This window comes from Amia ocellicauda, chromosome 19 (assembly GCF_036373705.1).
Source record: "Amia ocellicauda isolate fAmiCal2 chromosome 19, fAmiCal2.hap1, whole genome shotgun sequence".
NCBI lineage: Eukaryota > Metazoa > Chordata > Actinopteri > Amiiformes > Amiidae > Amia > Amia ocellicauda.
The window spans coordinates 23,542,022-23,567,702 of NC_089868.1; the positions used below are offsets into that span (position 1 = coordinate 23,542,022).

A 25,681-nucleotide genomic window follows, 5' to 3' on the forward strand; every position below is an offset into this window, starting at 1 on the left:
GCTGCAGCAGATTGTACATTAAAAACAAATACATTTGAGTTTTGATGGCAGAATCTAGCTTAATGTGATTCCATATTTGTTACAGATCTCATTATCATAATGTTGAAATAGTTCTTGGACTATATGAAAATAAAGCTGTTGAAGTGGAAAATACTGGACAAACAGTCCAATTCTTCATTTAATGTGGGTTAATATTTACTGTGAAACCTTCCCTGGAAAATGAAGTATTTTATCAAAGTAAAAGTGTTCAAACTGATGTTTCTCCCACTGATCAAATAGCTCATAAACATAGTTATTCTCAGAGGAACTTCTAAACAATTCAGTCTTTTAGGTTCTGAATATCTATGAAAAACTGAACATTTTGTGGGGATTTCTGACCATAATTGGTTTGCAGTAGTAGAGTTAAGAAAAGGTTCATATTGTGTAATGAGAAGGAAGAATACAAGAAAAAGGAAAGCAATATTGCTTGAAATAACTTCTATATATCTTATATATTAACATCCAGTGCTACAATCTAAAGGTAGACTACATGATGGTAATACAGCTTTGTGCTTTTATTAATATTGCATTCCTAATGTAGTTCATTTTATTAAGATTAAACATTTGCACATACAATTGATTGTAATTTTAAGAATTTAAGTCTTTGATTTGCATTTAATGCAAACCAAAAGACCAGTTACTTTGTGTTTAGTGCAGCACAGTTCTCCACACACACATTTGTAATGTTTATTTTACATTGTTTATTACTGCTGTTTTATGTGTTGTGATTAAAACTGTAATTACAAAGCTATGGTTGGTATGCATACATACTGGACTGTAATTAAACATGAAAACACAAAGAAAAACAATGAATCTAGGTTAAACCTTTTTAGATATATTTATTAACAGTTCAAAACAATAGATCTCATGATTATCTCATAAATCACTTTAGTACTAATTTACCCCTAAAAAAGAAAAACAAAATTCTACTTTTTTGTATTATACATTTTGATTGTATTTTAAATTATTTTAAACATGAGAATTAAAAGAGAAGAACAAATATGGTAACAGATATATCTCCAAGCAGCAATAACTGGGAGGAAACAAAGCATATATATAGCAATACAGAAAAACAGAGCAATACATACAAACACATAATTATTATTTGATTCTCATTTAATTTAGTATTTTGGACAACATGTTAGATTAAATTATATTTCTGTAATAGGTCACCCAAGCTATGTGACCAATTGGTTGACATTTAACTCCCACAGTTCTATACTAGTATACACAATTCCATGGCTTTAGTTGCTACAGTATTTATTATAGCATGTGCACAGTACTAATATTAACAATAATCACCACCATTATCGCAATCACAATTACAGGTGTCCAGATTAATTGGAGCTACACATTGTAATTAAATAGTGTATTTATTATTTCAATATTTCCAAACAAAGGTGTTTGTTCACAGATACCTGCAGACTAGGTTTAAAATGTTTTAAATATGTAATACAAAAAGAACATTAAACTATTCATTACATTAAATAATCCAGCATTTAACACATGCAACAAAATTAACATTGAATTGACTTCATATGATCAAAGATGGAGACCCCACATGACATAGTTATTTTATTTCAGGGGTTTTCAAACTGGTCCTATAGTACACCCTGCCCTGCTGGTTTGTGTTCCAACCTAATTACTTAATTGAATGGTATATTGCTTTGTTCGGGCAATTAAGGATCCAATTAAGACCTAAAATTAAAGAACAAAAACCAGCAGGGCAGGTGGTACTCCAGTTTTATTTAATGGTTTGTTAAAAAAAAAAAAAAAAACATATTTCAGGCATATTTCAATTTGGCAAGTCCAGTGAAGGGTTCATTTTGTGCGTTTAATTGTGGGTGGGGGTATTTTGACATTTGCAAAACAAGTAAAAGTGAACCTAAACCTCACACAACACTCCGTACCTCTACAGATATGTCAGTGCAGGGAGGAGGCGGTTGACGTGCGGGGCACAGCCGCAGTTCAGACACGCAGGGGTTAACGCAGCGCGGCGCGAGACGGACGGGCCCCGCAGCCAATGAGCGCGCGCTGACACGCGGCCCGCACGCTCCGTTTTCGGGAAAAGGGAGCCCGTGACAGGAAGGGTCCGGGGCCCGAGAGCTGCTGCGGGGCTGTGCGTGTCCGGAGCGCCGCGATCTCTGCGCTGTTCACAGGGGGGACTCCCACCTCAGCATCCCGCGCCATCAGCGGACCGAGCCGGGGGCGCGTCGAGTGCGGACGGCAACACTGCTCTGTTCGACCCAGTCCCACAGAAGTTTGTTCATGGCCATAAAAACACGGAAGTCGGTGAGTTCTGAGATGTTTTTTTAATATGCAGCTGTATCTTTTGGTTACCGAACCGATTTGTCAAGAGAATGTCAGAACGCTGTGTTCTAACGCGGTTAAAAAACGATCTTTCTCCTGGGTGTGAGTTTAGTGGAAGGGAACAACTTTGCTTTTTTTTTTTTTGTCTTCCCTCGATCAGAGGAAATACCAGTGGAAACAAAAATAAAAAATAAGCGTGAATCCATCTCGACTTCAACACGATGCAGCGAGTTTCGGTACTAGGATAGAAAGAGGTGTAACAATAAGCGATGGCCTGGATTCGACTGTGACGTCACCGTACATGGAACGTGTTATTCTACGTCTGAATTCTATACATTAGTATCAAAGTTCGAGGGGCTCGATCTGTGTCGGGGAGGTGTCGCGAATGAAGTTGAAGCACGGCCTCTTTTTTTCTGACAAATTCCCTAAAAACAAGGATACTTTTAAACTAGCAAGTGTGTTGTTTAGTCAACCAATGCGGGATCAAGCGGGGCACGATAAACGCACGCTTTTCGGTGATCATGCGGGGTTACTTTATTTTGTAAGCATCAACACTATAATACCATCACAAATAACATTATGAAAGAAAACCCAGGTTGAGATCGGAAAGAGGGGAGCTTGACAGCAGCACAGGCACGACTGCTTGTTATTAAATCCCCTCACTGTTAAAACAAGAGCCAGAGAAGTGAGACGGCGAAGCTGCGATCACGGCGGTGGGGATGTCTTGTATGTTAGTCATGGTGCTGTATTATCGGTCAGGATTTTTTGTCTTCTGTCTTTTCCAGGAATGAACTCTAGCACAGAAACCCCTATCCCCCCCACCACCACCACCACCCACCACCATACTGTACTGTAGAGGAAGGAAAACGAAAAACAAAAGTCTAGAAAATGATGCCATTAATTACTAGGGAAAGCCCTAGTACTGCCCTCGACTAAGAAAATGCTTAATGTATGTCTTATTTATTGCATTCAGACATTTACATTCAGTTGATCAAGACATTAATGTGCGTCTCGTATCTATATATGATCTATGCGGGAAGAAAAGTGCCGCGGCTAAGAAACCTTTCATATAGTCATATTTCTGTCCCTTCATGAGAAACAGACGCGATGGGACAATTGCTTTCTTACAAAATAATCCGACTTGTGCGAGATGTGAGGTGATGCGAGTGGTTTGCTTTCCCGGAACATCGTTTCGACACAATGATTTACATGATGACTGCATGCGTGAAGTACCAGCCATTTCAAGACGCCTAATCACATACTGCAATGTAAACCAATTAATCAATCAATCAACACATCAGTTAATTAATGAAAACGAACGATGTCAGCACGACAACCCATTTCATATCCGTACAAATCACCGCCAAATATGTACACAAACACATGGTGTAACTTTGCATTCACGTTGTACAGGGCTGAAGAGTGTGTAACTAATAGAGGCGCTAAAAAATAACCAGTCATCGGTACTTAGATAAGTAGTAAATCACTTCCTACTAGTTTTTTTTTTTTTTCAGTTTTGTTCCACCATCGTAAAAAATGAGCTTTTATCTTTTAAAGTGGTTCACTGATCAGACTAGTTTTAAATGACTAGTAAGTAAGTACAATATATATTTAATCTTACAAATACTTGCTTACTTGCTTAATAAAAATTAGTCTGAACAAACGGTTGTAAATCGGGGTTTGATGTGTCTTTATCTTTATATATGCTTAGAGGGAGGTGTGCGCTGATTTCTACAGTGATATCTAAATGGTTTTCAATGGGATTCATATCGAAGATTATATTTCCATATTATTAGTGAAATACGGTGTTAGAATATCACAGACCTGTTTCCTGTTGAATTGCACTTTAGCAACAATACAATATGCACGCATTAAGCGTTATAAACGTATATTTCTATATATTTCAGTTAATTCAAAATGTAGTTTTCATGCAGATAATAAATTCAGCCTAAGCTTAGTACACGCTGCACAGATTTATTGACAAGCCTCCTTCTGTTGGAATGAAAGCACTACATTCATATCTTGCATCCATTCAAATAAAAACAGGTCTTAGTTTTAAGTTGCTGTGGTTGCATACTATTCTATTCCCTGGAGGATGTCTGATAGGGGACTTCATTTTACTTCACTTTGAAAAAACCTTCAACCGACTTCCTGTTCAACCACAGGTACTTGAAAAAGAAGAGAAAAAAGTGTGCAGTTTGAGCGCCGTGTGAGTTTTCTGAAGTCTTTGTACCCGGCTGGAAAGGCAGCTTTTAGTAATTTTTTTTTTTTCTGATTATTGGATTTCATGAAATTAGCATATTGCTGAAATAGGAATCCACCAATACTTGTATAGCTGCCCTCATATATGGTACCTTTGGTCCCATGGTCTGAACCCTTGAAAGATCTGTTGGGCATCAGGAGGCAAACCTCTCTGGATCTCAACAGTCACACGTTGACCACAAATGCGTGTAAATCTGAGATTTTCCTGTAATCGCATGACTCCGGCTGTCCATTTCAGAATTAGCCCCACCCAGGAGATGTTTTTAATGCTAATGACTGGTCATTCTATGATCTCCCATCTTCTACACAACCTGTCAGAGCATCCCAGACATGCTCCATGGGGCTCACATGGGAGTCCAATAGGAGTGCCGTTACTACCCATTAAAATGAAATCAGAGCCGACATTCCCTTACTGTTGATAATGCTTGTTACAGATTTACAACTTGTGTTAGTGTGGTATTTGTTTGTTGTTCAATCGCACTGCAGTTGCAGGTTAGAAGAGTGATACTGTCCGTTAGCCACCATTTTACAAATCATTGTTTATAAAAGTTAACGGCTGTAGCCAAAAAAGCACATAAGTGCTGATGTGGATAACAGATATGCAGCCAAAAGAGTCAAGAGGTCACAGTGTAGTTAGAAGTACTCGCTTCTATTCCTTAAACCCTTTGGTGTTTTTTTGCCGGTTCAGAAGGAAGCCCTGCCTCTTCAAGGTGGAGCTCTCTGACAAACCGCCTCTGGCAAGATGAAAGCCCTTTGTTTAGGTGTTGCACCCAAATCTGTTGAGGCAGTCGCAGATAAGCTTTACATTTTTTAACTTGCAGGTTCATCTGCTATTGGTTTCCTTTCCCAGGAAATTGGTGTTCTGCAGTAATAGTGTCTCAGTCGGGGTGATCGCCGTTGAGGGATCATGATTTTATTCGGGTGCCATCACAATAGTTTGGATGTTATGTCTGTTACGGGTTAAATGTCTGCCACATATACACATATATTGTGTTGGAGGCTGATGAATGTTTTAATTGTTACACAGAATGTTGGAATTTATGTATTTGTTTCTTCTGTTGGAAATCAGTGCAAAACAAGACCGGTGTGATCAAAAGCTCATTGCCACTGACTATGACTAGCTAAAGCTGGTGATAAATTGCATGCATACTCATGCAAGCAGGAGTTTTACAGCTTTCGCAAAACCCACCGATACAGGTTACCTCAAAGTCCAAGGAAGATAACAACTTTGCAGATATTTTTCACAAATGATTTAATGAAACCCAATTAATAGATGGGATTCTGTGATGTTTTGATGAGCATGTAGGTTATATGTATAAGGAATATTTCAAATAGTAAATCAATAATTTTGAATAACTACTCATCTTCTTATTACATTTGTTTTTGTATTTCTCACTTCCTTGTGGTCCTTCTAAGGTTGGGTTTCACGTTTGTCTGGGGGTTGAGTGGGAAACTTTAAAAGGGGGAAGCACTTGTATTGTTGCTTTTTTACACAATTGTTATTTGTCCTGACTTCCCTCAATAAAAAAATGTAGTCACAAAAAAAACAACTAAATTTAAGTTGGTAATAAACAAGTGTCCAACTTCCAAGTGAAAAAATATTGGAGACATTAATTAAAAATAAAACTGTAATAGATTGGTTGGATAAGTGTCCATGCCTTGTAGTAGCATTCCTAAATTTGCTCAGGTGTGACCAGTCACCTTCAGAGTCGCACACCAAGATCAGTGAAGCCACCTGTGCGAAACTGTAGTGATTAATGTGGTTTCAGGCTCAATTCAGCAGTTCCTGTAGGTTCTCTCTGCTGGGTGGTCCATTTCAAAGCAAAGACTCGACCATGAGCACCAGGGAGCTCTCCAAAGAACTCGGTGGACAAAGATGACAAAGGCACAGACCAGGGGATGGTTATGAAAAAGATCAAAGGCCCCAGAGCACGGTCAAGACTATCACTAAGAAGTGGAAGGTCAATGGCACCACCAAGACCCTGCCTAGATCAGGCCGTCCCTCTGATCCCTCTGGCCATGACCGAGCAAGAAGGAGACTACAGAGAAGCAACCAAGAAGCCAACTTAGCAAGAGCGACAGGCTTTTATGGCCAAGACTGATCACAAATCTCTTCTGTAGGGTAGGGTGGCAAGATAGAAGTCCGCTCAAGAACGCCCACCTGAAACGCTCGGCAGATTCTGTAGCCGTGTGACAAAGTTTTGTGGTCTGACGAAACTAAAATGGAACTTTGTGGCCTAAATGCAAAGCGTTATGTTTGGCACAAACCCAGCGCAGTGCAACAGCCTCAGAGCACCAGCCCCACTGTGAGGCCTGGTGGGGCAGCATCATGTTGTGGGGATATTTATCATTGGCAGGAACTGGGGCACTTGTCAGGATAGAAGGGAAAATGAATGGAGTAAAAGTACAAAAAAGGCCTTGAGGGGAAACTTGCGGTGCTCTCTGCAAGAACATGGAAACTGGGATGGAAGTTCACTTAGTTTTGGCATGACAAAAACCTGAAGCAAATGGCCAACGCTACACTGGAGTGGCCCAATCAGAGCCCAGACCGGTTGTCCGATCTTGGTGTGCCAACAGACTCGCGGCTGTAATGGCTCCCAAAGGTTCTTCCACCAAGATACCCAATCATTTGAATGTGGAATCCTGATCCAAAATGGGCATCATTATAAATTGAATAATAAAACGAGGAACAGTTTGAAAATGTTCTCAAACTCACTAGATCGTTTAATCGGGTGCAGCATAGTTGTAAATAAACCGATTGTGTATTTGTTGTAGGATACATTTTTAATAAACTGTGACTGTATAAATTATTGGCAAGGTTTTTGGATTCAGGTTAGTGAGAACTTCTCGTGATTAATAAGGATAATATACTCATTAGTGTCGGTATTGTGATGAGCAGTAGATACTCATCTAATTCTGGTTATTTTGGTGTCTGTTTTTCATGCATTGCAACAACGGTACTCTTGCCGACCACATCAGACCGATATGAATTACACCAGGAAGACTAGTCTGGTAACCATACTGAGCCAAATGTGGTTGTGAACTTTGCTTTTATTCTCACTCAAATGGTAAACAATTGTTCAGTCAGGTTTAACTTCGGTAACCTCACTGAAATGATAAAGGGCAGCGCTCAGTCTTTGAGATCAAACTGGATCAAAACATTGGTCTGCCTGCCGCTGCAAATCGCAACTCAAAAACTACACCCAGTCAGGGATATACGACCACTTGCAAATCAATGCGATTGAGTACAAGTTACAGTAATGCCCGATTCAGGGGTTAAACACACTGAAGTTTGTATTTTGTCTCAGCCATTGTCTATTTTAAGCGAACCTGCTGTTATTCATTTATTTTCTAAAAGCTGACCTGGCTAAAGAATCTCCTACTCTCTCATAAGATGTTTTAATGTATTTATGTAGTCCTTTAAAATTAAGCCATTTGATTTGTCATGGCTCCTTTTGCGTGTTGTACATTTACAGGAACGCCATTTCATTTCGGCAAACTCATAGTTCTGTGATTACCTCCCTACAATGACGCTCGCAAAAAAGGAAGTCGGAGCTAGAGATCTGTCCTATTATTTGTGGTTTTTAAAAAAAGATAACCACTGTGGTACACGCTGTACCTTTTGTTTTTTGCACTTTTTCATCAGCAAGACCTTTTAAAACAAACAAAAAAAACATTTAAGGAGTAATATAACAAGTAGGTGACTGAATACAATTTCAATTTCAGACACTGGCCAAGTCTGAACATTTTCTTTGGTTTTCATTTCTTTGTATGTTCCCAATATTGATGATAAACCGAATAGAAAGATAAGTTTACCAGCAGTACTGAGTCATAAACATTTATTTTTAGCTTCATGTGCCGGCCAGATTTTGTAACGCCAATAGCCTCTTCGCGTTAATCTTGAACAAAGACCTAAAAGAGAACCAAATTAAAGATGGCAAGATTAAATAATCTGCTTGGTGGGTGTGACACTGATGCGTCTCTACATGCAACACGTCGCTCGCCAGAATGATGATTGCAGGTTTTCGCCTAAAGTGCTGGATTTCCGACGACATGGATCAACCTTCAAGTTTACAAACTAAACGTGTGAGATCATTGACAGGGAGATGGAGCGATCAGCAGGAGGTCAGAAATAATGCGGTTGATACTTCTGCAAACGATCCGGGCCAAGAACAGTCTGGGTGATGCAAAATCCACACCGAGGACAGTCACTACACAACTGTGCGAATCTCTGAAACGCTGCTTTCTCATGGTGAAGCAATAGTTTATTCAAATGGCAACACTACTTGGCGGCACAGGCATGCATTACAAGATAGTAAAGGACGGAAAAAGACACAAGCTGCATACAGACAAAATGGAGAGATTTGGATGAGTTCAGTTCAGTCTGATGAATTCTGACATGGAAAGTTTTCAACTGGACAAAACACAAGAGCCAGAGAGAGATTCGGGAACGAGAGCGGGGACTCTTATTTTGAATTAAGCTGCTATTATAGCCGCTTTATTCTACAAAGCCAAATTCAACTCCCTCTGTCGGAGCTTTGACCTCATCTCACTAGGAAGAAAGCTGAACTTGAGGGTCTTTATACGGTTTACTTTCTGCATGTTCCCATGCTGGGACAAATCCATACAAGTGCACAAACTTTGTGACTGGATTGTTGTGGATTGTTTTTCAGAGCACAAGCAGTCCAAGGGAAATTGTCTGTCTGATGTCAGAGTGCACTCCTTATTCGCTCTCAAATTCAAGCAGGACTTTTCGCACTACGAACATGTGTAGCACTACCTGACCTGTTATGGCTGTCCCGTTTTTGAATTTGATGAGGATAATGATAATCTATATATACAAAAATCTATTGTTCTTTATTTCGGAAAGGTGAAGGAAATACACATTGTTAGAGTTGGTGAGGTGGCCAAGGAAGGAACTGCTCACTTCCTTCAGCAGTATCTGCACTGATCTGTTTGTTCAGCTAAAGTCTTGTCTTCCGTCTCGGTTTCTGTTGAATTCGCAAACTGTAAATGTTGGATTTGACTCCTGAGGACCTGTGCATGAGTTTAATAATGACTTTGTACGCGGCAAGGGGTTGAAATTCTCCAATGAAACGTTCCACACAAATAATTGTTCAATATTTGAATAGCCATCCTTGTTTTTCTTCTGTGAATAATGAGGTTTGGGTGAGGGATGCTGTTTCACATTAAGAACTTCGGAAAATGTGCAACGATTACAAAGGAGAGGAGCCATACTGACCACATGGCTCGTTTCCAGTAGCGTGGAGGACCAGTGAGTCATCTTCAAGTACATGGCTGGACTGGGTAGCTTGTTCCAGACCCCCACAACTCTGATTTCTTTTTACAGTTGGCCAACAGAATTATATTAGTTTTTGATTTACCCTGTTCATAATTTTGCCTCAATAATAAATGGTAACACTTTCAAATGCAGTCATTGAGGGTGAATCTTAGTAAGGCAGTCCCCGTGAGAACCAGGAGGAATTCAAGCATGACTATAACTTGTAGCCAAGAAGCTGTCACTGTAATTCTGAGTAATAAGTGTTTAAAAACTATTAATTTGAACGAATGCCTTGTATGTTTTGGTCTTCCCCAAGGACTGAATGTCACGCACGTCAGCGATGGAATTGGGCAGGCAATTGTGTGGCAAAATGAGGAAGTCTAAGAAAGGCGAGTCCACCGCTCCTGTCCCCATGAAAGGCTTAGAGATCCACTTCTTCCTCCAAGAATGTCATCAGCTGGAGTACTTGAAGGGAAGTCATCTGGCCGAGGATCTGTGCACAGACGCGGCTAAAAAGTGCTGTAAGTAGCTTCCGGTTTTCGGGTCCACAGATTACCCTTCATTTATCTCCGGACCTCTTCATCCACATTCCTCAGTGTGTTCATCACGTGTTAAGGTCTCCAGGAGTTCTCAACCTGCTCCAATCTTGTGTGGCATCATTCATTAAAAGCCACTAGCTTATTTTATCCAGTGCCACCACAGATCTGAGCAGTGAAGGCGTGTGTTCACTGTTCAACATGAAATAATGTGTGTAGGAGGCGTTGGCTCTGCTGCCTTCTATACGTTTTCAATTCAGCTTCACGTGGGTTGTTTTTCTTTTCATCCGAGAGGCAGGCTCACTTTCATTTTAGCCTTAAGATACACGCAAGGAACCGCTTCTGCCAGAGATTGTAATAGTCGAGCCATGATGGGAATTTCCTTGTTGTCGGTGCCAAGGCTGTCCGTTAGTCTGCAGCGCTGCAGTGCGTGGGATTTGCAGAAGTCAATGCGAAGAATGCAACTTCCAGAAAGCAGACATTTTCAGAGAAGTTTAAAGAACATGTATGGGATCCACAGGCCTTAATGAACAGCCTATGGACACATTATTAATATTAGTAGTAGTATTTTTATCAATATATCCACACCTTTTCCCTCAAACAGTGTCCTGTTCAAAATGTTTTAACTATTTTGTCTTTTTCCTACTTAATTCTCTTTTGACTGACTGGATCTCTACATTTAACCACACAGCTGACATTTTCGGTTAAACTATGCAACGACAAAGTTTTGTTTCATAATGAATGTTTTCAAAGTCGTAAACAACCCTTTGCTCTTTGAACAGACATCTCCCCACTGTGCCACAACCTCTTTGCTCTGTACGACGAGAGCAGGGGCATCTGGTATCCGCCCAATCACATCTTCATGATCAGCGAGAGCACGGCTATAAGATTACATTACCGCATGAGGTAAGTGTGAACCGAACACAGGCACATAAGGAAGGTAGCAGAGGTGCCCAGAGCCTCCTAAACTCACGGGAGGAGGACATCGTTTTGAGCTTTTGAGCTTCAGTAGAGAGATGTTTGTTGGTCTCAAACCCCAATAATCGCTCGGCTCGGTGCAGCAGGGTGGCGGCCCTTCCCTCTCACCCCCTTGCAGTTTTGGTTTTGTTGGGTGGGGCCGAGTTGTGAGCTGCAGGGGAGCAATCTGACACTATTGCAACTGCCCTGGTTCCCCGCGCTGTGATGCAGGAGGAGTGCCAGGATATTTCGCAAGGACTCCAAAGCGTAACTTTGTTTTGAAGGTTTATAGGGTGAGCTTCGTCCGAGACGGGGAGTCTGGACCGTGCTGCTACTTTTCCCAAAATAAATATTTGTATTCCAAAAAGGAAAGGTTGCATGTGTGCATTGAATATGTACACAATCTCCTGCCCGACACATTTCCTGAGTGAGAAAACTCACAGGGCAGTAGCCTGTATTTTGCGTTCAACACCTTCATGTTTGCATGTACCTGTTGTGTCGCCAAACAGGCCTCGCTTAACCCACGCCAGCGCTCTGTGTTGTGGCGGAGGAAAGCTCTTCAATTCGGAACTTCCTGTTTACTCTACTTCTGCGCGGCGGCAGCAACGCCACGTAAAGTCGCATGAAGTACAGTTCACAGTGTAGGGAGAAGTGGTGTGTTCATTACAATACAGAAAGGTCACCTCATGCCGTTTAGAAATTCAGCTGTCAGTCGATTGACTGCTTTTGCTTTCTGTGGCCAGCAGCAGCTCAGAGCACTTATCAGTCATGTTGTGATAGTGATGCTCGGGCTTACAGTGCATCGTTTCCTTGCCCTGCAGCTCCTCCAGCTCCTCCAGCAACTTCTAGATAATAGAGACATTGTGAAATGGTGTAGTTTCTCTTTTTTCTTCTCTTTTTCTTCAGATACTGGTCTTATCTGTAGGTACACAAACAGACACGCATACAGTTAAAGAGAATCGCTTCGCTCTGTGGAAAATATAACATTTTATTTGCCGCCTTTGATATTTATCTGGCAATGAAATAATATTTTTAGTCTTTCACATTTTAACATATTTTGTGTCCAAATTTGAGTTTATGATTTTCTTTTTGGGAATTGACGGTTCCTTCTTCAAGAGGTTTTAAATTGTAAGTTTGTATCAGTTAAGTGTATTAATGTAACATTTCACAAACATTTTCTCATGGGTTTGGTGCAGCTGTAGCTCTCAGCACCTAAACAATGTGTCCCCAGACAGGAAGACAGGGCACTTCCTATATACATTAGTGTTTTTACCAATCTTTTCATTGCATCATTTAAAGGTGAAGCAGAATTCACCCAGAACAATGTCGCTCTTCAGATTAATCCAGAGAACAATCCTGAACTCGAGGAACTAATCCCTCGATACACAATGTAAGGAATACATTAACAAATGAGAGGAGCTGAGCGAGTGGCACACACAATCACAATCCTGTGTCAGAAAAAGTAAAACGCACGCCTCTGATCCCTCATTGTTTTCTGATCTCTGGGCAGTTGTCTAGGCTTATCCCATGCGTTTTAAAATGAGCGTGTTGATGATAAAACAGCAGTGATTGCGTTTGGTCATCGGACGAGAGTTTGCCTAATCCGAGCCTTGACTGACCCGCCACTGACCTCGCGCAGGTTTTATTTCTCCAACTGGCACGGCACCAACGAGAACGAATCTCCGGTGTGGAGACACTCTCTGAACAAGCAGCGGAACGCATACCCCTCGAAGAAAAGCCCCGAGGGAACGCCGCTGCTCGACGCCGCGTCCTTGGAGTACCTGTTTGCGCAGGTAAGGAAACTGAGAAGTAGAACAGGATCTCATCTTTACACAACTTCATATAGAGTGTTTATAAATAAATAATCGTTCGTAACTATGAATATACAGGTTAGGATGCTGTCAGTTTAAAATGTTTTGTTAAGATTAATATTACAGGGGAATTTCCAGGCTGATTAATCTGATAGGACTTGAGTGGCGGCTCCAGGAATTTTCCATTACAGTTGGAAAAACAGGGAAGCACTACCGAAGTTTGAAATTGAAACAACAGATGTGTGAACTCGTGAAAACGCGATCAAACGATTGGCGGTGCACTTTCCCCGTCTCTCACCGCGGTGCCGGCTGCTTTTGTTTCCGGTTCTCAGGGCCAGTACGATTTCCTGAAGGGTCTGGCTCCGGTGCGAAACCCCCAGAGTGACACGGAGACCCACGACATCGAGAACGAGTGCCTGGGCATGGCGGTGCTGGCCATCTCGCACTATGCCAAGAAGAAGCAGATGCAGTTGTCGGGGGTGGCTGGAGATATCAGGTAGGGTTCCACGTGGGATTTGTCTCGCTGGCTTTTGCCCCGGGGGTAAACGGAGGGGAAGAGGGGCAGGTTTTTAGTGGAGTGTTTTTGTTGGCTAATGGCTAATCTTTCTGCAGACCGATATATTTGTAAGGAGAGAGAAAAACAATTAAAACAAACTACCACAATTATTTTTTATATATATATATATATATATATATATATATATATATATATATATATATATATATATATATATATATATATATATATATGATTTGAGTCTGGATTCTGATTTATTCTCTCCTTCAGCTACAAGAAATACATTCCAGAGAAACTGAACAAAGCCATCAAGCAGCGCAACTTCCTAACCCGCATCCGCATAAACAATGTGTTCAAGAGTTTCCTCAACGAGTTCAACAGCAAGACCATCTCGGACAGCAACGTCTCCATGCACGACCTGAAGGTCAAGTACCTGTCCACGCTGGAGACGCTCACCAGGCACTTCGGCACGGAGATCTTAGAGACCACCGTGCTCCAGATCTCCCTGGAGAACGAGAACTGCCTGTCCCTGGGCTTAGACGGCGAGGACCAACCTCTGTACGAAGTCCAGGTGTCCGGCACCACCGGCATCAGCTGGAGGAAGAAGCCATTCAATGTGAGGAAGTCTGATTTGTTTACCTGACCGTTCTTGCGTGTGAATAGACATAGATATAGATGCCTAGGAAGAAAAGTTGTTCTTTTAGGAGGACTTTAGCGATACTGTGCTTCTGCTTGGTTGTATCATTGTGTTGACGTGCTTTGTTGTGGTTCCCCCTCCCCCCCTCGAAAAAGGTTGTTTTGACGCCAAAAGAAAAGAATAAGTCCAGGAAGAACAAACCAGAGGGGAAAAAGAAAAGCGACACGAAAGAGGCGCTTCACGACAGCTGGAATCTGTTTTCGGACTTCTACGACATCACCCACATCGTCATCAAAGAGAGCATGGCCACCATTTACAGACAGGACAACAAGAAGATGGTGAGCTTTAGGTCAAGGTGGAGCGCGGGCAAAGATGGTTGGAAATGAAAGTTAAAGCTGTTCCATAAAACAAGAACCGAGTAATTTTATTTTCATACGAACACCAACGTGGGTTACGGTTCAGCTGCAGCCGATCTCTAAAAGAAAGTAGGGTAGCGATTTTATATTCGCACCGCTCGAGGTGTACAAAAGCATACGTCCAATTCAGTCGTTGTTGTAATTAATGCAAAATACAAACGCATTTCAATATCAAATCCGGTGCATCTGGTTTTATTTAGTAAATCCACTTCTGCAAATTGGAATATAATACTTGGCCTGTGTGGACAAAGAGCTTTCAAACAGCCCCCACACATTGAGAGCTGTGGGTTTGGCAGATGTGAAACTATATGATCAACCAGAACCTTTTATATTTTGGAATAAGGCAGCAGAAATGCATTTTCAGTTCTTTCTTTTTAATTGTACATGTGTGGGGCCACTTAAAAAATAAAATAAAGATTGAATAAATGGTGTTGAGTGTCATCGAAACCTAAAATCATCTTGAGTTCTGTAAATCACTTTCTTTCGTATTTTCCTACTGGTGGTCGTTGATCGTTACACAAGATGAACGCAGAAGAACAAAGCATACTTCAGACAAAGCAGAATCGAAAAGTAGACCTTGTTTGTTGACATTTAAGTCGTTGTGCGTTTGAGATAGCGGTTAGAACTTGCAAATTACCCCCGTTATCAGTACAGCTGTTCGTTTTAATCTCTCTCCCTCCCTCTCTCAGGTTCTGCAGCTGGCCACCCGAGACGAGGCTTTGTCCTTTGTGGCCTTGATTGACGGATACTTCAGGCTGACCGTGGACGCCCACCACTATCTCTGTACGGATGTGGCTCCGCCTTCTGTGGTGCAGAACCTCAAGAATGGGTGCCACGGACCCATCTGGTGAGTCAGTCTCTTCTGTGCGGGTATATAGCGCCTTTCGTGGTAAACTGTTTAAACGGGGCTTCCTAGTGGCGGAAGAAGAACAGGACGATAACATAGGATAGGGTGTTATATACCAGGATAGGAGGAGGTACAGACGAGGGGCATAAACTCGGAGCTCAGCTGCCTGAATTGTAATTTATGCAAATGTCTTTTCTCTCCACTACCATCTGGTGTGTTTGCCTCGATCAACGGTAACTTGCTGTTGAGGCGGACAAGAGAACCTGTGTTTTTTCTCTCCACGGTTGGTCCATCTGGATCTTATTTCCGTTTTTCATCTCGAGTTTGCGTGCCGCTTTGGTTTTGAATAGTTATCTGCCAGAGTCCCCGAGATAACGCACACAAATCGGCGGAATGGCCTTGATCCATAAAAGTCTCCGTCTGCTTGCATTTTGCCCTCGCTTTATGGGCAGGTGTTACATGCCTTCCTGTGTGGCACAAAGGGAAGTTTGTGTAGTCTGTAGTGGGAGGCTGTTGACCTTGAGGACTCGAATAAATCGGGCCAGAGACTTTTATGTCCAGTACTATATGGTTGTTTAATCGGAGACATTCTCTAACAGTTAGTTAAATTGTTTGACTTGATTACATGCGTTTGTTACAACAACTGTGTTTGCGGTACAATGTTTTATTGTTTTTGCCGTTTTTGATGTTTTAAGAGAAACGTGAGATTTTCCTTCTTTGACTAAATAACAACCTTGAACCTTAGTAGCGATCTAGCTTTTTCCTTTTTCTCTCTCTCCCTTACTGTAAGCGCCACATTGTGTGTGTATTTGCTGTGAAGTGCCGCACACGTGTCAGATCTGTTGTCATGCCCGGCGCTCACCGCGGCCCCCGGTTCTTTTCCAGCACCGAGTACGCCATCCACAAGCTGCGGCAGGAGGGCGGCGAGGAGGGCAACTACGTCCTGCGCTGGAGCTGCACCGACTACAACGGCATCCTGATGACCGTGGCCTGCAATGAGGTACCGCCCCCGCCACATCTGCATCGTTTCAGCTTTCGTAAAGAGAACAACAACTTTATACCGCTAGGAACCGTGCCGGGTGTATTTGTGCACATAACTAGGAGGTAGATTTAAACTGTTGTTTGGAAGACTGGGGGGAAAGAGAATGAAAGAAACAAGTTGTCGCTGTCAGTTGGTGCCTGTACTCAAGCAAGCACAGCTGGGGAGAAAACAAAAACCTAAACCAAGCAGTGCCAAACAACTGGAAAAAGCAACAAAAACAAAACACAAACACTCTCCCCATCAATGGTGAGTCTCCCAGAAGCAGCGAAAGGAAGTTGATGAAGAAAGAAAATAATTAAGTGTTTCTTTTCGTGCAAAATGTAGAGAACCGATGTCTTGGTCTCGGGCAAATATATATTCAGTAGCCGAATTGAACCATATCATTTTATATTAAAGGCACATAATTAATTCATGAACAATCTCTCCTGTCTCTCATTCCCCTGCCCAGGCCAGCAACTGCAACCCGCACCCTGTGGTGAGGCCACACATGCAGTTCAAGAACTTCCAGATCGAGGTGGGCAGCCAGGGGTACCGGCTGTGCGGGACCGAGTTTTTCCACCAGACCCTGAAGGAGCTGATGAAACATCTGTCGGGGCAGTACCTGCGCACCGACAACGTCAGCTTCCAGCTCCAGAAGTGCTGCCCCCCGCAGCCCCGAGGTACGGCAGGGCGCCACATGCACCACGGGCATGATGGGGAAGAGTCATGAACCTCGCTCACATCTGCCCCGGGAGATTGTTTATCCAAAATCACAGCCCCTCGTCCTCGTCCGTGTGGGCTTTGTTTGTTTGTTTGTTTCTTCCCTTCTGTATATATTTACTCTTCTGATTCAGTCCACACACGATAATGTCTTGATTTACAGTGAAGTTTTTCATGTTGAAAACAAACCCCCAATGTTTACATATTTGAGCGCAGCAGCGTCTGTGCAAGACAGGAAGAGAGTAGTAAATGTGGTTTCCGCCCAGGACTGCCACGTGAGATGCAGTGTTTACTTCGGAGCAGGTTGTGAAACACTTGGCTGCTTCGTGATAGAGGAGTGAAATGGGGATGTTTTTTATTTTCCGTGGGGATCGATACTGCAGGGAACGCTTGTAAAGATTCCTCTCGACACCGAGGGGCTCCTGCATCGGGAATAACCAGTGCACTAAACGTGTTCTACCCTCAGTCTAGGGTTACATCTCGCAGGTTGACACAGTTTCCCAGCGTGCAAACCCACATAAGTACAAAGCCGCATGCTGTCTCTTCAAACCCTCTCATGCCCACACACGCCCACACAGCCCCGACAACAACAAGACGTTTCAAACGACGAGCGCATTTCATCTTGAGGATTGGAGAAGTCGATAAATAACACGCCAGATATAGTTAGTGCTTATTAGTTCACCAAAGCAGTCGGCTATTTTGAGAGACTGCCATTCGGGGACTTTCAGTTCCTGTGCTGACAGTCACCCAGGCCAACAAATATGATACTTTAGCTCGGCCAGCCGGGGAAGTCTCGACTCCCGGGTGCCCTTGAGCCGCACGGTCGCTGCCCTAGTCCACAGAGAGACGTGTTGCTCCTGTCCCCTCTGTGCAGAGATCTCCAACCTGCTGGTGGTGACGAAGGACCGGGCGCCCGAGACCCAGACGCCCCTGCAGGTCAGCCAGCTGAGCTTCCACCGCATCCTGAAGGAGGAGATCATCCAGGTACCCCTGTCTTCCTCCTCCTCTCCCTCGATTCTTTGACCAACTGCACATCAAGTTGGGTCACCGATGGCACTATTTGGCCTCTCGCTTTCCTCTTTCTCCCCCAATATTTTTCTTGTGGTAAAAAAGTGAAATCTCTACCTTTTTAAGGAAACCAAAGAACCTAAATCCAACAAATAAATCAATAAATACTAACGGGACGCTCTCTGCTCGTTACAGGGGGAGCACCTGGGCCCGGGAACCCGAACAAACCTCTACGCCGGCATCCTAAAGGTGAAGAGCGAGGACGACGAAGACGGGTTGTACACTGTGCAGGAGGTCAAGGTGGTCCTGAAGGTTCTGGGTTCGGGTCACAGGGACATCTCTCTGGTAAGGACTGGTGCCAGGGGGACACACCCCCTCGCTTCCGCCCGAACGCTGGCCTTTCGCCCTGACGCTGAACCATCTTGTGGTCTCTCCCCTCCCTCCGCACAGGCCTTTTTCGAGACGGCCAGCATGATGAGACAGGTTTCCCACAAACACATCGCCCTGCTGCACGGGGTCTGCGTCCGAGACCTGGAGAGTAAGTAATCGGGCCGCCGGGATGAAAAAGCAAATGTGGTGGAGTTGTGCTGTCCGTTCCTCATTCTGTGCTCCCGGTTTTTCTTTGGTCTGTGTGGTTCATGCGCGTGTGTTTGGTTTTATACGTCATGTGGTTTAACATGAGTGTTTTCCTGGACCCCGCAGACATCATGGTGGAGGAGTTCGTGCAGCTCGGGCCCCTGGATCTCTTCATGCACCGCCATCGCGAGCGGCTCACCACGCCCTGGAAGTTCCAGGTGGCCAAACAGCTGGCGAGTGCCCTGAGCTACCTGGTCAGTCCGCAGTCTACACAACCAAACGCAACCTCGTTGATACCGTTTATCATTGCTACTGAAGCTTGAATGTCTCCCCCACAGGAGGACAAGAAACTGGTCCACGGCTACGTGTGCACCAAGAACATCCTGGTGGCCCGTGAGGGGCTGGACAACGAGGGCACCCCCTTCGTCAAGCTGAGCGACCCTGGCATCCCCATCACCGTGCTGCTCAGAGAAGGTACAGACTCATCACACTCTGATCTATAGAATATACACACTACCGGTCATAACACCTCCATTTTTCCAGTTTTTACTGAAGTGTATGCAGTTTAATGTCTCAGTGTACTCTGAAATCAAAGCATAGAACAAATAAACAATTGGAGATACAAATAAATCATGGAATTGTTTTGTTTAACAAAATGTAACCCCTTAAACTGACAAACCCCTCTGGTACCTTAAAAGGCACCAAATCCGTGTGTTTCTGTTTAATCCCATGTGGACTGTTCACTGTTTGTGTTGTTTGGTATCCCATGAATTTGGTAATATATGCATTCTGAAATTGGGGGGGTGGGGGGATACTTGGTCTGAGTAGGAATACAAAATCTCAGAAAATATTGACAATTATGACATCGTCAGACAGTCTACTGATCAAAACGTTTTGGTAGAAGCAACACACACCCATAGAGAGCTCAAAATGTCAGGATGGAAAACTAATACACAATGATTTTACATCATTGGATCTGAACTTCTGTGTGTTTGCAAGAACATAAAATAACAGGTTGTTCTGAACAAAACAAGCAAAGAAATCCGACCAAACCTGAGTGATCTGTGACTGTCTGAATGAGACCCCCCTCCCCTCCCCCGGAGCAGACTGGGCGTTCACCCCCCGGGCTCTGAATGACGGGGCGAGACAAACCGTAAATTGGATGTGTTTGAGAGTGAAACGCGCTGGTAGCCAAGAGAATCGGCTTTCAAACGAGGTGCTCATTGTAGGAATACAGTGTCGCTTCTATGCACAGGAGCTGCGCATAACAATGCTTAAGAGGGTGTAGTAACACAGTATATAACTCTGAAATGTACATTTATTTTTCATTTTTTTGTAATCTAAACTTTTTTTTTTTTTTTAAATCTCTGGCAGTTTACCGCTTACCTTTGTACCATTTCAGGTTATTCACTGGACTTGAACTGCTTACATTGCAATAAAAACTGGAAAAATGGGAGTGTTTAAAACTTGACCAGTAGTGTACTTACACACAAGTATGGTCAGTGTGGCTGAGGGGAGGTGAAAATCTAATAAAGGGTTGGTGGAAACTGAAAACTTTCCCAATGTCGTTACACTTTCTGTGTTATGTGACGCTGTACACTTCCATTTGACCTGGGTTAAGCCAAGAGCCGAACACACACACACAAACACACACACACACACTCTTGGAGGCTGAAGATGTCCCAACAGGCAGGCGTCCACAGTCAACACCGTCATCTCAACCACAGGAGCCACTGTGTGACCCAGAGGTCAGCTGCATGTTTCCACACTCGCCCCGGCCTGGCGCAACGTCGTCCGTGTTGCATCAGCCCTGACTCACCCCAGAGAGGGGCGCGGGAGAGCTGCCATTTTAATGAAGGTCACCAGGATGACTTTCAGATGAAGTCTGTGCGCTCTGTGACTTATTGTAGGTGGGATCAAGCGATCTGTTTGGTACTGGTTCCGAGTGGGCGGCTTCTCTCCGGCCCCGCGTTCCCCTCACTTGACGGCTCTGTCCTGTCCTTGCAGAGTGTGTCGAGAGGATCCCCTGGATCGCCCCCGAGTGCGTCGCGAACACCAGCAACCTCAGCGTGGCAGCGGACAAGTGGTCCTTCGGCACGACGCTGTGGGAGATCTGCTACGACGGGGAAGTGCCCCTCAAGGACATGAAGCTCACAGAGGTATGGCATCGACTGCGCCAGCTTCTCCGGGTCTAGATGTTATTGTGCGTCTGTTTGGCCCGTTTATGGCATTTAGACATCTGCTGTTTTTCTTTGGTGACCCGTTGAGAGGTATGCTGGGAGCCCCGTCGTGACCGAAAGTCTCTTCTCTTCTCCCCGAGCAGAAGGAGAGGTTTTACTCGGCACAGTGCACCCTGGCCACGCCGGACTGCAAGGAGCTGGCCGACCTGATGAAGCAGTGCATGAACTACGACCCCAAGAAGAGGCCCTTCTTTAGAGCCATCATGAGGGATATCAATAAACTGGAGGAACAGAGTAAGAGCCGTCTGGCCCCAAACCGTGCGCTGCGAGGCGTTCGCTTTTAACACGTCCGTGTGTCACAGCTGGGGTCGGTTTACCGCAGAGCTGCTGGAGTGAGGGACGCTTCTTTAGGTTCATTTGGAGTTTAACACACAGACCTGTCAAATGAGGTTTTTAATGAAATCGGTTTCTGTAGGGAAGTTATAGACTGGACATCGTGCTCCTTGCAGGTAGTTTATTAACAGAAAACAAATTACCTTTTCTATGAATTTGTATAAATCAGGCCCCTCCCCAACCATTCTATAAATATTTATTGAGAATAGATAAATAATATAACTCTGCAGTAAGATTGCTTTTTGTTACTAGCAAAAAATAAGCAAAGCACATTTTTGTGACCAAACCTCTCTGTGACGCTCCACAAAAAAGTGACTACAACACAGTGGAGGCAAAAACAGTTTAAGATCAAAAAACACAGGAGGAAAGAGGCTGAAATGTTCTGGGTGGGAGTCTGTCAGTTCTGTGAGATGCTTACCGATCACTGCGGCTTCCTGTGCCCGGCCCCCGGCCCCCGGCCCCCGGCCCCCGGCCCGCACAGCTTGCCTCGCCACTCCCCCCTTGTGGCCGCAACAGACACCGCAGCCCCATCCCTCAGTCCTCTGTTCATTTGTATTCCTCCAGACAGCTTTCTGTGGGATAAGTGCCTCATCAACTGCCACTCGTCTGAGCGCAGGGCCCGTCTATGCAGTGCGTGTGTGTGTATATAATGCATACACACACTGATCTAATATTTGTCTGTAGGAGAATAACACATCTCCTCTCCCCCTCACAGACCCCGACATCCGGCCCGGCCGCGTCCCCAGTCTGGAGGTCGACCCCACAGTGTTCGAGAAGAGGTTCTTGAAGAAGATACGAGATCTGGGAGAGGTACGAACCTGTCCTCCTGTGTCTGTGTCTATGGTCGTTGTGTTTCTGTGCGGCTTTTGAAAGAATTAACCCCCGCCCCCGCGACTCCAGGGCCACTTCGGGAAGGTGGAGCTGTGCAGGTACGACCCGGAGTGCGACGGCACCGGCGAGCTGGTGGCTGTCAAGTCCCTGAAGCCCGAGAACAAGGACGAGCACAATGCCAACCTGCGCCGGGAGATCGACATCCTGAAGAACCTCTACCACGAGAACATCGTCAAGTACAAGGGCATCTGCAGGGAAGAAGGTGAGGCTCGGCTTTGAACACAGTGTCTGGTCAGCCCAACGATTTGAGCTGCGTTTGAGTGTTTTTATTCATTTATGACGTGTGACGTGACATTTCTTCTTCAGGAGGACGAGCCATGAAGCTGATAATGGAGTATCTCCCTGCCGGCAGCCTGAAGGAGTACCTGCCACACAACAAGGACAAGACCGACCTGAAGAAGCTCCTGAAATACGCCGTTCAGATCTGCCAGGTATGTGTGGTGGTGTGGGGTCACGTATGGTAGGAGTTTGCCATAATAGGAGCAATGGGAAAAGTTTGAGATGCAAATATAATTAGTGGTGTAACTATTTTATGACATTAGCATTTGTGGTCGGTCTCTTCCAGGGCATGGACTACCTGGGAAACCTGAACTACATCCACCGGGATCTGGCGGCTAGGAACGTCCTGGTGGAGAATGAGAACACGGTGAAGATCGGGGACTTCGGCCTGACCAAGACCATCACCAACAACGAGGGCTATTACACGGTGAAGGACGACCTGGACAGTCCGGTATTCTGGTGAGGCTTCGGACTGAGCCATTCAGAACATGCCTTGATATTTGGGGGGGATTCGAAAAAAAAAATCAGCGGTGTGTCAGGTCGTGGCGTGGGATCACCGAAAATGAGCAAAAGGAGTAGAAACGACAGCGCTTAACATTTTTTGGCAAGCGGGGACAACATTCCTCTTCCCTTGGGGGACAGGGATGGACTGCAGTCCCTTGCTTTTACTTGGTCTGTAGGAGTACGCGCGGTCCTTATGTTCGAGCAGAGCCCACACATGCTCAGCCCTGCGAGCAGCCGGGTCACGTGACAGTCTTGGCAGGGCTGATGAAGACATCTTTTCAGAAGAGAAGCCAAACTGCCCTGAGCTGGGGTCCGTCCCCTGGGAGCAGCAGTGGATGAAGCCCTGAGATGAGAAGTAGGCAGAGTCCCGAGGGAGTGGGGGAAGAGATTCACCTACGTCCCGCGCCACATCCCGACCGACAGGCTCTCTCCTCGGGTGGCATGCGAGTCGGGCACCCAGACGGACAGGAGAGCTCAGCGATTCTGACAGGCGTCCCTGAAAACGGCAGCTCTCGCAAAAACTCAGTGCTTAAAAGTGTTGCGTTAGAGGAACTGGGTTAGTGGATACAGCCCGGGGTGTTGTGTGTCTGGGTTTAAAAAGCTGCCAATTGTTTTGGAGGAAAGTAAGGAAGCAGCATAAGCTGACAACCCCCCCTCTCCGTGATTAAAAAAATAATCTCCCCAGGCTTTCTAAATAAAACTACCAGGAAATTCCAGATTTCGAGGGGTCTACGTGTCCGATAGATTGACAGGTTGTTTTTTCGGTGTCTTGGATTTTAAACCTCAGAAAGACATGCAAACAAAATGTATGTGAGCTCTGCATGGACCGTTTATGAGCCCACCAAGGTCTAATCACTTCTTCACACTGACTGTGTTTAAATGTGTTGTCTGTGAAGGTACGCCCCGGAGTGTCTGGTCCACTGCAAGTTCTACATCGCCTCGGACGTGTGGTCGTTCGGCGTGACCATGTACGAGCTGCTCACCTACTGCAACTCCAACTGTAGCCCCATGACGGTGAGTAACGGGCCTCAGATAACGGAGCGGCCATCTGAAGAGCGTTTAACCTAAACGAGCACTTAATGTATCAGTTGATTAAGTGAACAAGGATGATTGGTTAATTGGTTTCTCGTCCCCACCCATCTCCAGATGTTCCTGAAGATGATCGGCCCCACGCAGGGCCAGATGACCGTGACGAGGCTGGTCAAGGTCCTGGAGGAGGGGAAGCGCTTGCCGTGCCCAGCCAACTGCCCAGAAAAGGTGCCTTCTTGACCTGTGCCGCTCTCCCCCCACGTGGGCTGCAGGAGGTTTTTATAGATGCCTCTTTAGCAGGGGCCAAGAACAGCAGTACTGTCCCAGATCGAAACCCCCTTAAAAGGTGGGGTCTGCAATGGCAGACCCCCATGGAGTTGGAGCCACAAGAGACAACTGGGTCCGGTGACTCTCCCTATGGTGGACAGCAATAAGACAGAACAGATCAAACGGGACCTAGAGCCTAATCTCCATCTGGCCCCCTTCACTCAACAGCCCACTGACATACACCTCTCTCTTTGTCTCCCTCCCTTGTCTCTTCACCTCTTTGCCTCTCTTCCCATCTCTCCCTCTTGCTTTCCCCCCCCCCCGATCGCTCACTCCCCTCTGCGAGATAATTTTTCCCCTCCAGCTTTAACCGACGTCCTCCTCTCACCCTGGCAGGTTTACGCTCAGATGCGGCGTTGCTGGGAACATGCTCCCGACAAGAGGATCGATTTCAAAGGCCTGATCGGCGAGTTCGAGCGGCTCATCGAGAAGCTGTAACCCAACGCCCCCACCCCCACCCCCACCTAGACTCACAACCAACTCTGAGGGGAGGAAGTGCCCCCCACTCCAGAAGAGACACGTTAAAGACTGATTTACAAGGACACACTCTCCCCCCCTCATACTCAGCTGTGGAGCCTTTTAAAAACATTTAGTAACTTGAATTGGGTGCACGTATGTTAAAGAATACAGCTGGATCCCTTTATTTTCACAGCAATTTCTTTATCAAAAAAATCCAGAATCTGTAGTTCTTTTTACAAAAATCTGTAAATAATACTTTTAATAAGATATACAAAAGTAGTTTCTTTCCTTGTGCTTCATTTTAATTCTCGTATAGTTATCCATTACATGTAATCTGTGTGCAATCTTCAACTATTAAACTGGCATTAAATTTCCTTTTTTTTTTTTGGTACACACTTTGCAGTCTTTTTTAAACCAAATAAAAGTATACACGATGCTCGTCAACTGGTTTTCTTGTTACATGGTTTCAACCAGAGGAAAATTACTGAAACACTGAGGTAAGATCAGCTCTCTAACAGATTTGTACCTTGGGTGGGAGTGGGCAATGAATGGTGTATATACACTCACCTAAAGGATTATTAGGAACACCTGTTCAATTTCTCATTAATGCAATTATCTAACCAACCAATCACATGGCAGTTGCTTCAATGCATTTAGGGCTGTGGTCCTGGTCAAGACAAT

The 25,681-nt window shown here is 44.6% G+C and overlaps 1 protein-coding gene across 1 annotated transcript; it reads left to right on the top strand.

Moving 5' to 3' along the window:
- The first annotated feature begins 2,095 nt into the window (after positions 1 to 2,095).
- jak1 (Janus kinase 1) lies at positions 2,096 to 25,444 on the top strand. Its single transcript, XM_066692620.1, has 24 exons — positions 2,096 to 2,331; positions 10,209 to 10,413; positions 11,211 to 11,334; positions 13,025 to 13,178; positions 13,529 to 13,692; positions 13,984 to 14,329; positions 14,506 to 14,688; positions 15,456 to 15,613; positions 16,499 to 16,613; positions 17,104 to 17,314; positions 18,229 to 18,338; positions 18,558 to 18,707; positions 18,813 to 18,900; positions 19,065 to 19,192; positions 19,277 to 19,412; positions 20,946 to 21,097; positions 21,262 to 21,412; positions 22,227 to 22,321; positions 22,412 to 22,604; positions 22,709 to 22,833; positions 22,968 to 23,140; positions 24,082 to 24,199; positions 24,332 to 24,442; positions 24,878 to 25,444. Exons 2-24 carry the CDS (start codon positions 10,215 to 10,217, stop codon positions 24,977 to 24,979), a joined length of 3,486 nt encoding a protein of 1,161 aa, XP_066548717.1. The 5' UTR covers positions 2,096 to 2,331; positions 10,209 to 10,214; the 3' UTR covers positions 24,980 to 25,444.
- The last annotated feature ends 237 nt before the right edge of the window (positions 25,445 to 25,681 follow it).